The 13,598-nt window shown below is 44.5% G+C and overlaps 1 protein-coding gene across 1 annotated transcript in view; it reads right to left on the bottom strand.

Annotated features, from left to right (window-relative positions):
* Positions 1-3,055: 3,055 nt before the first annotated feature.
* ANXA2 (annexin A2) overlaps positions 3,056-13,598 on the bottom strand; it is a 42,768-nt gene continuing 32,225 nt past the window's right edge. Inside the window, exons 6-13 of the mRNA XM_045774817.2 lie at positions 11,931-12,021; positions 10,902-10,981; positions 9,501-9,560; positions 7,369-7,462; positions 6,711-6,806; positions 6,175-6,233; positions 4,756-4,878; positions 3,056-3,419 (exon numbers count right to left, since the gene is read on the bottom strand). Of these exons, the coding sequence (XP_045630773.1) occupies positions 3,360-3,419; positions 4,756-4,878; positions 6,175-6,233; positions 6,711-6,806; positions 7,369-7,462; positions 9,501-9,560; positions 10,902-10,981; positions 11,931-12,021 (663 nt within the window). The 3' untranslated portion in view covers positions 3,056-3,359. The remainder of the gene's footprint in view (positions 3,420-4,755; positions 4,879-6,174; positions 6,234-6,710; positions 6,807-7,368; positions 7,463-9,500; positions 9,561-10,901; positions 10,982-11,930; positions 12,022-13,598) is intronic.

Here is a 13,598-nt window from a genome sequence, read left to right on the forward strand (position 1 = left end):
TATATTTACAAAAGCTTTTCTTCATCCAGAAATGTCTGTTAAAATTGCTTATAGATGCTGAGATAGCAAATCACTCTTCTAATGTAATGAGATAAGTCATCTCTATAAACTTTGCTTGCTCAAATGTACTCGCATAAAAGAAATCAGGCTACAGGCTTTTTTCAATAAATAGAATGAACAACTAGAACTTGATGGCTATAGCATGTTCTGCCTCATTGCTAAGGGATGTTTAAAATTGCTCCTTCTCTCTCTCGTAGCAGAGTTTTCATTCTGGTAGTTGATGGAAAAAGGAGGTCAAATAAACTGATGTGGATAAGAAGCCAAAGCCGTTTGTCAAAACATGGGGAGAGGCCGGAGATTGGAGTCATTTAAAGACTAAAAATTGATTTAAAAGAGTTCTGTCCTCAAATCATTTTTCTTGCTAAATGTAGCCACGTTGTGAGCAGGTTTTCCCTGCTTTAGCTATCTTTACTAATAATTTACACTAGAGGAACTTCACATGCTGGGAAGATTCATATGCATAGCCATTTGTGTACAGCCAAGTAAAACAAATCAAAGATCAAGAGTCTATGGAAAAATCGAGGCCTTCAGAGATTTAGCCAACTGTTTCCAAGTAATATGAGTCTTTAATCTGGAAGCCAGCTCTGTGACAAAAGATCTAATATGCCATCTCACACACGCCTAGGGTCACCATATAGTGCTGTCATACATATATGGACACTCAGGTTGTACACTGCACAAATGAAAGGGAGATACCACTCACATAGGCTACAATGTGAAGAGTGCCATCTGGAGTTGTACAGTGTGTCAGCCCTGCCCAGTCCGACCACACAGGTCGGGGGGGAAAAATCGTCCTATTGTTCACAGTCATAGTTCAATGAGTTTCTATGGCACACTACATGCATTGCCTTTAATTCCTCAAAGAATAAAATCAAAATTCTTATTATCAGCTGACAAAACGTTAAAGCCTGCCTGGTGCCCTTTTCCTTCTCTTTACAAAGTAAAATTGTTTGGGAGACTATTCAAATCTCCAGATGGTTATTTATTTCAAGAAATGGTTTGGACAGCTTCACTGAGGACAGACTGGAATTCAGAATAGGAGACCAAAGTCTAAGTGCCCTTTCTGTCGTTTTGGATAACATGAGACAATCACTGCTCCATACAGGAGACAGCGGGCAGCATTTGAACCATTCTCCCGGAGCCCTTTTGGTGCCAGTCTGCCTTTTGGATTTTCCCTCATGCCTGCTGGAGGGTCCAACCAGCCAGACCAGTGGCCAGGGTGCCCTAGGCATGGTGGGAGCAGAAGCCTCCCCACATTCTAGCTGTACAGCTTTGCCTTCTCCTACCACCTTCCCCTTTGCAGCCTGAAAAACACTTTATGATGGGAAGAAACAAAGCCCAAATACTTCCTGATTCAAAACACTACTCCAGACAGCCTCTACCCAGCCCTATCAATTTTAAGTTCAATACTGTAATTTAGGGTTAAACATAAAGACCCTGCTTCTTATGCAGTTCCTTGAACTCTGTCCCAAGCACACAGAAAAGCATATTTTGGGATTTGAGTGTCAGTTCGAATATGCATAGGAGGATACATTTGAGAAAACAGTATTTTTGCCTAACAGACTTTTTAAACAATAGCTTAGTGGACTTACAGGCACAACATGGGCCTCTCAAGAGCCATGCACCATCTGAGTTTCTACCGAAAGTTTGCCAGAGGTCAAAATGGCAAATCATTCAGCTCACGGATATATTTTGTTTGGTCAACATAGTGTCATTTTAATTGAATTTGAATGCTTCAAGTGGGACACGCGGTCTTCATTTCTCCAGCCCCACACCCCCAGTCCCCGTTCTGTCCAACAGCCATTTTACACATTAATTTCCATTACCTGCTTACTCCCTGCAGACTACTGAGTGTGCCGTATGTCAGCCGGGTTCAGGAATGAGCAGTTAACACAGCATCCTCTGACCAGGAGGAAATACAGTAGAAGGGTTTGAGGATGGTCATCAACTCCCTCTGCCTCCAGCCCTACACCCTGCTCAGGAGAAGGACATGTGTAAACAAGCCGTCCAGTGTCCTGGGCTAGCAGCCTATGGACGGCATCGTTACATTACGAACAGTGATACAGTAATACACATCATGTCTATTACAGTCTATCCATGAAAAGATGGACCAGAAACCAGGCAGTCCTAGGAACAGCCCCTCGCTGGCTGGGATGTGTGGGAGACATAATTCTTTCTGTATATGGTTTTGGTGCCTATAGTGCCAGTAGTGTGAATCACCTATTCCATTTTCAGAAGCAGAAAAATCTGGTGGAGCGCTTCCTCCCTGCTGTGAAAACTTCACCTTAGATTTTCAGACACAGCAAAAATGCTTCCTTCTCCTCTGGGTCATCTTTCTCAATCCTCCCAAAAGCAATCACTTTCTTCTCTGTGCCCTCAATCCACTTTTGTTACACCTCCTTACAAGAATCCTGTAGCCTGACTCACCGGCAGGTGTGTCCTTAAAGTTGGGGCAGAACATTATTTATTTCTCAAAGGCTAATGGCGTATAGATAAATTTGCAATATTTGCTGGAGCCCACCATGCCACCCCACTCCTCTTCCTAGATTGAGGCCACCACTGATGCTGTTTTTCACCAAACTTACCTGTAGAAAGACGAGCAGGTGGGAGTTTTCCCCCATAGGTACTATCACTCCCTAGGCTTGAAGAGCTGTGCAAGAGAACTTTCTGGTATAATGTAAAGTTCTGTGCCTGTGCTGTCCAATACACTGGCTGCTAACCACATGTGGGTATCGAGCATTTGCAATGTGGAGAGTGTCACTGAGGAACTGAATTTTTAATTTTATTTCATTTACATTGATTTAAATGTAAATAGCCACATCTGGATAGTGGCTACCATATCAGACAGCTGAGTTCTAGAGCTTTAGTCCTCCAGGGGACAGCTTTACCAGCTGAACAATACAGCCCTTACGCATGTCTGATTTTTTTTTTTTTATTCTTTTTACGCATGTTTGATTTTTAAACAATTAAGTCAAAAGCAAGGTCAACAAGGTACTTGTATATAAAGTAAAAATTCAGTTTATTCATCTGTTTATGACACCGTATACAAGGGCAAAGTGTTTCACATCATCGATTTCACTTCCAAGTCCTTGGAATGTTCATTGCTTCGGCTAAAAGGAGAGACTACACGTGAGAGGCAGGCGACGCTCAGGCAACTGCAATAAGGACGGGGAGGGGGCGATGCCAACGCCGTCCTCGCAGGGACGGCCACAAGGGGACTGTTAGTCACAAGCTATTTTCTAGAACTGTTAGCTGGAAACAAAGGAGCACCATTCCTGGGTGCTCATCCGTCGTGGGCCTCAGTCATCCCCACCACACAGGTACAGCAGCGCTTTCTGGTAGTCGCCCTTCGTGTCTTGCTACAAATGGCCAAGGAGAAAGAAGAAATTCAGTATCTGAACAAAGACCCAAACTCTGCAAGAGCGTAGAAGCAGGCTCAACGCACACAGAGCCTCCCCCAGTAGCAGCAAAGAGAAGGTTCTGCGGGACCTGCCCAGACACAAAGACCCAAGTGATCATCAGCAGGCCCTCGGGGAGTCTGGCCCGGGAGACCTTCGAGTGACATGACCACAAGGGCAGAGAGAATGTGAGGTACTGGGGAGCCACACAGCAAGGAATCAGACCCACACAAGCCGGCCTGCTCTTCCTGCAGTGAGGTCCTGCAAGCACCACCACTTTTCTCGCCGGCCCTCATGCTTCCAGAGAAGACGAGGGCCTTTCCTGTCTCGTGATGCTGTTTCCAAGATTCTTATTCCTAGCAGGAATAAGCTAGTGAAGTGAGGAAACATGTGCCCTAATAAACATGGGTATACTGAACCCACCTCAAAGTTCATCCTTGGTAACCACTGACATGTCTTTGAAAATTTCAGTGTCTTTTAGAAAGAGGGGGCTGCAATGCCTGTCTGATAAACCCAGCCGGAGGCCACTGTGAGCAGCCCCTCCTTGCATACGGAGGCTCCGTCTCTCCAAAACAGAGACTAAATTGGCGGGAGAGATCGAAGTTCTGAGTAACTAAACATTGCCAGGCCTATCACAGAGGACTTTGAAAAAATGGAAATAGTTGACCCTTTTAACAATGGAGGGCTGAGGGGTGCCAACCCCCGCCACTGTTCCACCCCGACAAAAATCCCCGTATAACTTCTGACGCCCCAAAAACTTCACTACTAGTAGCCATACCAACAACATAAACAGTCGATTAACACATATTTTGTATATTATGTGTATTATACACTATATCCTTACAATAAAGTAAGTGGGATTAAAAAAATATTATTAAAATCAGAAGGAAAATACATTTACAGTACTACACTGTATTTATTGAAAAAAATCAATAAATCAATCAGTGCAGTTCAATCCTGTGTTGTTCAAGGCTCAACCGCATAATAAAATGTAAAATTTAATTGAACTCAGGCTCCTCAGGATGTCAGAAGTCTTGCAGGATCATTGTCATGAACACCAATTATCACTATAGAATAACAGATTTGGGAAGTATAAAATATTTGCCTGTCTATATGATTCTAGGATAAATCATAAATGGCACTTTCAAAATAAACCCCTGGTATCTGCTGACTAGCATCTCTCCCCCAGTGAATTAGACAACCACCCATATTGTCATCATTCTGACACACCCCCGGCCCGGGGACCCAGGGCCGTCTGGATGGCCAGGCAGGGCCAACACATCACCACAGGGCTTACCTGGATATAGTAGTACAGGGACTTGCCATACTTTCTCTTGAATTCAGACCTAATTTTCAACATGTCCACTTCACTGCGAGAGACCATGATTCTAATCAGGACTTTATCCCGAGTCCCCTTGCCCTGAAAGTCAAGGTGATGTTCCAAGTTACAATTCACTGGCAATGTTAATCTAGTAAGTTTTCTTACACATGGAACTCATCTGAGTTTTTGATGCTGCCCTCTAAGAAACTGCAAAGGTAACAATGAAACTGCTCCTCTAAGAAAAATGATCATATTGGAGCACCTGATTGGCTCAGACGGTCGAGCGTCTGACTCTTGATTTCGACTAAGGTCATGATCTCAGGGCTGTGAGACTGAGCCCTGTGTCAGGCTCCACACTGGGCATGGAGCCTACATGAGATTCTCTCTCCCTCTCCTTCTGCCCCTTCCTAGCTCCCTCTCTCAAAAAAATTAAAAATAAAAAATAAAGTTAAAAAAAGAAGAAAGAAAAATGAGCATCTTGGAATTTCAAACATGCCGGGATGAAATCAGCACAAAGCCCCACTTTGCGCACTCAATAAACTTGCACGAGCACTAACACAGCACGGCTCAGTTTCAGAAGCGTGTGTGTTTACATATGTAACAAATAGTTCCTGGCTCTCCGGGCTTAAAGAAGACATGCTGCCATGTGTTCACTGTGGTCTGTGCCATTTTGAATGGTATGAACAGTAAAGACCACCGAGTTTACTTTCAGAGTCTCAGACCAGAGGCATCGAGGAACAGGTCCTATCTGACACAGAACCCGAGGGAGATGGAATGGACAAGGGGTGATCCAGGAACAAGGGCCAGGAAGCCAGAAAGCACAAGGGACACTTGAGGCCTAGAAAATGGAATGGGATCATGGGAAGAGACAGTCCATTCAAGAGAGAGTTGCAGGGCTGCCTTCGGAGTCAGACAGACCCAAGCTCCAATGTGGCTATGTAACATCAGGCTAGTTGGAGCTTCCTGAGCTCCAGTCTTCCGATCTATAAAGAAAATAACACAAGCCACATGGGCTTTTTGGTAATGATTTCAGATGAAGTAAGTAACACCATGTCTACTGCACAGTGGTTGCTTGGTAATCTCTCCTTTCCTTGTCTGTCTTTACTCTGGGGTAATGGAAGGCAATCCCTGAGAAATCCAAGCAGGAATCAGACACAATTACCGTTTGGTAATTTTCCACCTGCACACAAACGCATGTGCAAGTAGTTGGGGAGAGCGAGAGAAGACCGACTTGTCTTCTCACCTGTCAAATACAACCACGGCTGAGCAGTACACTTCTGTGCCTAGACCATGGGGGCCCTTCCGCCATCCACTAGTCAAGGAGACTTGGTTTGGGGCAATGAGGGAAGAAAAGCCTAGTGTGCAGACATGGACCTCTCAGCTGACTGCCCTTACCTTCATGGAGTCGTACAGTCGGTCAGCAAAATACAGGGGCTTGTTCTGAATGCACTGGACTGTGAAGAGAAGAAAAGGGGTCAGCTTTCCTCTCCTCACCAGTGAGGGGTGAGGCCCCAACCCCAGTGCACAAACAGGATGACCTAATGTAACAGGAATGGGCTGCAAAATGGGAAAAACTAAGGGAAAACTGGGGATCCTCTGCAACTCAGCTCCACTGTCATTTTAAACAGGGGACCTTAAGGGCCGCAGAAATCCAAGTGGATATGTGAGTTTCCCCAACAGAGCCCTTTTTCTTGTCATCTTATTCTTCCTGGGCAATTCCTCACTCTACCAGTTTTAAGCCCTCCTCAGTTTCATATCTTAAATTTATACAGTGAAGATTATACAACTACCCAAATCAGGTAAAGGAACCACATGTCCCAACACACTTGAATGAACAGGATGGCCACTTGTCACTTCCTCTATGGCACAGTTTCCTGAAAGCTGATGTCCACTAGGGATGGGCCGGGGGGTGGAGGGGCAAACTTGCTCACCCAGGTTCAGGAAAGCATTTTCCAGGTCTCCTTTGACCTCCTTCTTGATGCTCTCCAGCATATCATAAGGGCTGTAGCTCTTGTACCTTTCAAATACTAAGGAAAAGCAAAAAGTAATTACTATAACAGAGCCGCTAATCAAAGCTATCAATGATCACTCACATGGTTAGGCACCATGGTAAAAATAACTAAACAACTGAGGATGACCAGAGCATCTTAGAGAGTTAGGGGCCGTCACGGCGGACCAGAGCTGACACGGCACCGGCTGGCTTGGATGAGCTGTACCGGGCACCTGTTCTGAATGGCACTGCCTGGGCCACATATTTTGACCATCTTTAACTCTGAGAGGAACCTATTCTATTTGAAAGCAATGAGAAACAGTATCTAACACCCAGGCAAGTCCATTACTTCAACAAATATGGCAAGATAAAATGATCCTGGATGGGGGGGGGCAGCAAGCTAAAGCATCAAATGTGGAAAATATTTAGGAGGAGGAAGGATCCAAAATGGAAGAGAAGGGCAAATGGATTTGGTGATGGAAAATGGATAAAAGAGAGTGAACTTATTCTGGCAGACCCGTGCCCCAACACAGATAACCAGCAAGCCTGGCTGAGAGGACCATCCCTAGGCTCTAAGACCTCTTCAGTATAGAACCCACCTTTCTGGAGGTGACACACACTCCGCTCGGTCATGATGCTGATCCACTTGGGCACATCAGTTCCTTTCCTCTTCACTCCAGCGTCATAGAGATCCTACAAGCACGACCAGCAAGAAAGTTGACTACCCGATCCGGGGGAAGGTCATACAAAATGTCATGCAAAACACTCAAAACCCATACATGAAAATGCCAGATGGGAAAGGATGATTGTGCTGAAGACACAGGCAAAAATGCATTTAAGTCAAGAGTCTTAATCGAGAGCAGTCTTCCTTAGGCACAAACACAGCATGAGACTGGACTGTTTGTGACGTGTGTACTCCCCTCGAATGCCAAAGGAAGAGCCAAGAGCTTCTATTCTTAAACAGGACAAGCAAATGTTCATTAGCACATCCAGCCCTCCTTCCTTTGGTACTTTTGACAGCAAATAAGCTAAAGGTTGTCTGCTGAAGACAGCTCAGATCAGGTACCATACGCACATTTCTTAGAGACTCAGGAAGTCTCATTTTTAGTGTCTGGAAAATTTAGGGGCTACAAGTAATGCTAAGAATGGTAGGGAGGGAGGGAGGAAGACTTATACAAGGATAAGATACTCATTCAGTGGCCACCCACTACCTAGGAGTTGTAAACCCTAACTTCTATTACTTTTTTTAAAACGCTTCTCCACCTCCTGCTAAAAGTGCTGTGTGAAAACATACTGAATTTTATTTTATTTTTTAAAGATTTTACTTATTTATTGAGAGAGAGAGAGGGGGAAAGCAGGGAGGAGCAGAAGGAGAGGGAGGAGAGAGAATCTCAAGCAAGACTCCATGCCGAGCACGGAGCCCAACTCATGGGGCTGATCTCACAACCTGAGATCATGACCTGAGCTGAAACCAAGAGTCAGACGCTTAACCAACTGAGCCACCCAGGTGCCCTGAAACATACAGAATTTTAAAACTAAAATGAATTTAAATTAATTTCATTCTGTAGCTCTTATAAAATGCTTTGAGATAGTTGTCGACTGTCTGGGAAAGGCACGCAGTTCATAGCGATCTGAATCAGGTTAACAGTTCTTGGTGATTATGGGACTAGAACCGGCAAAAGTGCTATTCAACCGGAAAAGAAGGGTCTCTGCTACTCTCCCCTCTCCCTCACCACGAAGGGCATGTTGCGTCTTCTTCCACTCAGCCATGCTGTTTACTTTAGCAAATGCACACCAGTGCACACAGCCTGATCACACCGTACACAACCTGGTACTTCCATACAAGCAAAGCCTAAATAAGCATATGCCAATCAGCTGCTGATTCCATATTAACAACAGCCTCAAGAGGGAATATCTTACAATAACTACTAAGCCCAGGAAGCGAAATGAGCCCACAAATTCTTTGACATTCCTCCCTTCCAAAAGTGGCACCTGCTTCCTTTGGAACTGATCATAGGCAACACATAGGGACTCGCTTCTAATGAAGAGTATGACGGAAGTGACACTGTGAGAGGCACCTGGGTGGCTCAGTCGGTTAAGAGCCTGCCTTTGGCTCAGGCCATGATCCCAGGGTCCTGAGATCGAGCCCCACCTTGGGCTCCCAGCTCAGTGGGGAGCCTGCTTCTCCCTCCCCCTTTGCCTGCCACTCCTCTTGCTTGTGCTCTCTCTCCCTCTCTCTCTGTCAGATAAATAAATAAAATCTTAAAAAAAAAAAAAAAAAAGAAGTGACATTGCGACTTCCGAGATTAGGTGATAACAAGCATTTGGCTTCCTCCTTGCTTTCTCTTTTACATCTTTTCCTCACTCTGAGGAAAGCCAGCTGCCATGTTCCGAGGACACTCAAGCAAGCCCTCAGAGAGACCCAGGTGGAGAAATACCAGGGCTCCTGCCCACAGTCCCGTGGCCAGGTGATCTTGAAAGCAGATCCTCCTGACGCTGTCAGGCTCTCAGACGATGCAGCCCTGGTCAGTATTTTGGCCCCAGCCCCACGAGAGGTCCTGAGCTAGAAGCACCCAGCTAAGCCACTCTCCACAGAAACAGAGATGTAAGTGTGGTTGTTTTAAGCCACTAAGTTTGGAGGTACGTTGTTACACAGGACCGAGAACTACTGTACAGACCATCTAGAGACTTGCTAGAAAACAGAAACTCAAGCCAGAAGCTTGGCACTTACCCGGGCATCTTGGTCAATCAGTTCATAATCAATGACAGAGCCGTCCTCTGCTCTTCTACCCTACAGAGGAAAGCAAAAGTAAGAACATCAAACAGGTTTCTCTGTGCATTTTGATGTTGAAAATTTTAATTTCTCTCCAACTCACATAAACCATTATTTGGTTTCTGGAACACACACACACTTAAAAGTGTTCTTCACTTTGGAGTCTAGATAAGACCAAGGTTTGGTAAAATAACTGAGGCAGTGAGGGGGGCTGTGCTTCACCACCATCAATGCCCTCCTGGGACAAGCACTTTCTAGAATTCCCTCTGCCTTCAGAAAAAGCGCCAGTGATATTCAGTTCCTTCCCTCAGAGAGCTTACCATCCAGATGGAAAAATAAGCATGGAACAAAAGGTAAAACAACACCGTGATCCATGGCTTATGAAGACATAAAATGCAGAAGAAGGGAGCCATCTGTCAGTATGGTCAGCAAAGTCTGCGGACAACAGGGTAGGGATGAGGCGAACGCTGAGGCCTGAGTCAGTGAGGCTAGTAAAGGGGAGGAGGAGGAAGCCATTCCCCACGGGAGGACCAGCACAGGGAGAGGCTGAGCACGCCGCAGGTCAGCGAGGTGCTGTGCAGAGAGAATGGAAGGTAGGCAGGAAGGAATCCTCGAAGGAAGATGAAGTGAGGGAGGGGCAGGGTCTAGGGGCAGTTAGAGTCTGGACTTGATGTAGCAGAAATGGGTTTTGATCAAGGGAGTGAATTAGTGAAAGTGGACTCCAGAAAGATGGGTGGTTGGTGGGACGCAGGGTGAGGAGCTGGCGGGGAGGGCTGTAAGGAGTTGTTACAGTAACGGAGATGTGAGTGGGCAGGAGGTAGCATACCAATCAATCATTTGTCATTAAGGCTCCTGGAGAAAATAATTTCTCTTCCCTCCCCTTTCACATAGGCCTTAAATTGCACACTGGTCAGGATTCGGACTCAGAACAAACAAAGACCTCCTCTCCAGCAGAGGACTACCTGGGCAAACCCTCTCCTGAGAAGTGAGAGCAGAAAGAATGAAAGAAAAACAAGAGGGTTACTTCCCACCAGGTCCTGTGTGGCCATAGAGGCAAAGTGACCTTCCCCAAGTCATGTGGTGAGGGCTGGCACATAATCCAGGCCAGGACTTGAGAGCTGCCTATTCCTCCTCTGGCCCCAAAGTCCACTTGACCATGCGGTTTCCCAGGATAAGAAATCCTATTATACAAAAATGACAACTCTGCAGTGACAGTGCAAACCCCCTGTCAGAAATGCAGCTGGAATTTCTGAGGCAGGCACAGAGGATCGAGTTAACTTGCTCCCAGGCATAAAATGAGGTATGGGACTTGCCCCGGGAGGAAACAAGGACAAAGAAATAAACAAACCGGAAACCAACCTTTGCAAGGGCAACCATCAGCTTGCGGAAGTCACCAGATGTGTCAGAAACGATGTCCTTCTCCAGATCAGTCTTGTACACTTGGAAAACAACACATCTGGTTTTATACTTCCTGCCTGTGCAGCCAGCCACCCACCCACTGCAACTGCCCCCACCCCACTAAGCCTCTGAAGCAGAAACAGCTGTGGCAGCATGGATGTATCCACCCAAATGAGGGCAGATGGTCCATGATTTATTTTATGATTTTTAGCCTCATAAAATCAGAGCCAAATGTTATTATCAGTGACAGGAGATGGACAGGGCTGGATCAAACCAGGCATCCTCAAGCCCACCTTTGATCAGTGACCTCTTTTGTAGCTAAAATACTGTTTCCCAAACTTCTTGACTATGAAAACTCACTTTGAACATGAAAAAATTTGGAAGGCTACATACATACACACACACACACACACACACCCCAATTGTGCTTTGCTAGCCACTAAATGAGAAAATGCACGATGGCAAAAACTAGTAAGAATTAAAGAGTGCTTCTGAATGAACGTGTATTTTATTATTCAAAATAGCTTCTACATTGAAACCTAGTAACAGATACACATGTAAGCTGCATCATTGATTCTACCCCCAGCCTCCTATAGTGCTCGGTGCACACGGATTCACATGCCTCTTGCAATAATTATCCACAATCCAGAGTTGGGAACTTCTTAAGTAGAGACTGGAAAGCACCCAATACATTAAATCCATGTACAATGCTTTCTACTCCTCCCATCGGACCCTTTAAAAAAAAAATTGTTTTCCATCATTTCCCTCCTGCCTATCCTTTTATAAAAGTCCTAGTGGAATGCAATCACCAAAACAGGCCACAAAAAGGTGGAGAAGAGGGGCTTGGACCATGGCAAACACCTGGATGGCCCAGACAGCACTTCTGCATAGGTAATCTGGGCATCCTGCCCCCAACAGTAGTCCAGGGAACCATGATGATGTTACAGAAATTGGGCTGAGAAGCTGCATCAAAGAGCTAGGGCTACTCACTTTCTTTGTAGACTCTGTTAATTTCCTGAAGCTCTTGGTTGGTCCTTGAGCAGATGATCTCAATGAGGGAGTCCTCATCAGTCCCCAGCCCCTGGGAACCAGGCAAGAGACATCAGCAGAGAAAGTCCTCTTGGCCATTAGCCTACATCTCTGATCTCAATCAAGTAAACTGCAAACCTGGATTGGGTCAGTTAGCAAGCTCCTTTCTACATTCCTACTGGGGGGATCTGTACCGTATTCCTCAGCACAAAGTAATGTTACTTTCTATTTCTTTAAAAAACGCTTCACCAGAATAAGAGATGGGGTAAGTGGTGTATCTGAGCTCAACCCTATCAACAGAGTTGCCTTTTGGTGATGGGTTTACAAAAGGAGTAACTTTTTCTTCTTCCTATTTTTCTTTATTTTTCAAATTATTTTAATAGATGGGAAAAGTTTCTTTATTAAATAATTCTGCTCAGTAATTTAAATAAAGGAATATAGAGAGTTTGTTGTCATTTGCAGCCAGTATCACTGGACTGGAATAAGCCTTTTACCAGGGAAAGGTACAGATAAGATAAAATTTTTAGCTTCACCTCTTTGAAATGTAAAATCGGGTTAATGTTAAAAATTTCATTCTTGTACTTCCATTTTTGCTTGATTACTATGCACTCTTCGGGCATTTTAGGGAAGCAAAAGGAAATAATGAAGTGCCAAATAAACCTAGACACCAACACTTTATTAAGGAATAAGAATTTGATGGGTGATGCATTCAAATTTAATACATACACTTTTGAACGTGCCAGATAGCTTGAAAGGACTCACTGAAACACGTATTTCAAAGCTGGCTTCATGATCAAAGTCAAGATTTAATAATCAGGATTCTCTAATACTTGTCTTTCCGAATATGGAAATACCACTTTGAACTAAGTAGAATTACAACTGTTTAAAATGTAAATCAATTATAAGGTGTTAATACAATAAGAAACTTACTTATCCACATGAAAAGTGTGTCAGCTATTAATTAGACTTATTAGAGTTTATACGCCCCTGAAAAGTGGTTTGTATAATATAAGCGAAACTTCGGGTCAATGGTTAATTTTGAATTTTATTCTTAATCTAATCTATGAGCCAATGCCTCTTCTTCCAGAGTTTTTGACCACGATACGTAGAGGTTCCAGCACAGCCAAGCTTTCTTCCTATGTGAGCAAAAGGTCTACACAACATTCTACACACACGTTACAGAGTGACCACTCAGTGTCTTCAAATATTTTAGGGGGAGGTTTTCAATCTTGAGATGATAGAAATTTAGTCTAAAAATAACTCATGCATTGGAAGAAATGCTGCATCCTGACCCTGCTGAGATGTAAAACACCTGTGGCAACAGAAGATGTTTTGTTCCACTGCAGATATACCGGTGTTAACATCTGAGGATTCTAACAGTATTTTTATCTCTGTATTCAGAGGTGACCTTGACAATTTCCAAAACTTGGCCCAGGCTTCCCACAGATTGTCCACAATTCCTATCACAAGGGCAACTTCTACTGAAACATATGGCCAATACTGCCACTGGTATTGCCCGAAGTCAAAACAGATTTTTTTTCAAAAACCGCAGTTCAGTTAATGTCACTTCAAGCTTTATGGATTTCAGAAGGGTACTCAAGTGTGATAGCTAATGGAAGAGCTGGCACA

This window comes from Ursus americanus, chromosome 36 (genome assembly GCF_024610735.1).
Source record: "Ursus americanus isolate L20-20 chromosome 36, mUrsAme1.1.p, whole genome shotgun sequence".
Taxonomy (NCBI): Eukaryota; Metazoa; Chordata; class Mammalia; order Carnivora; family Ursidae; genus Ursus; species Ursus americanus.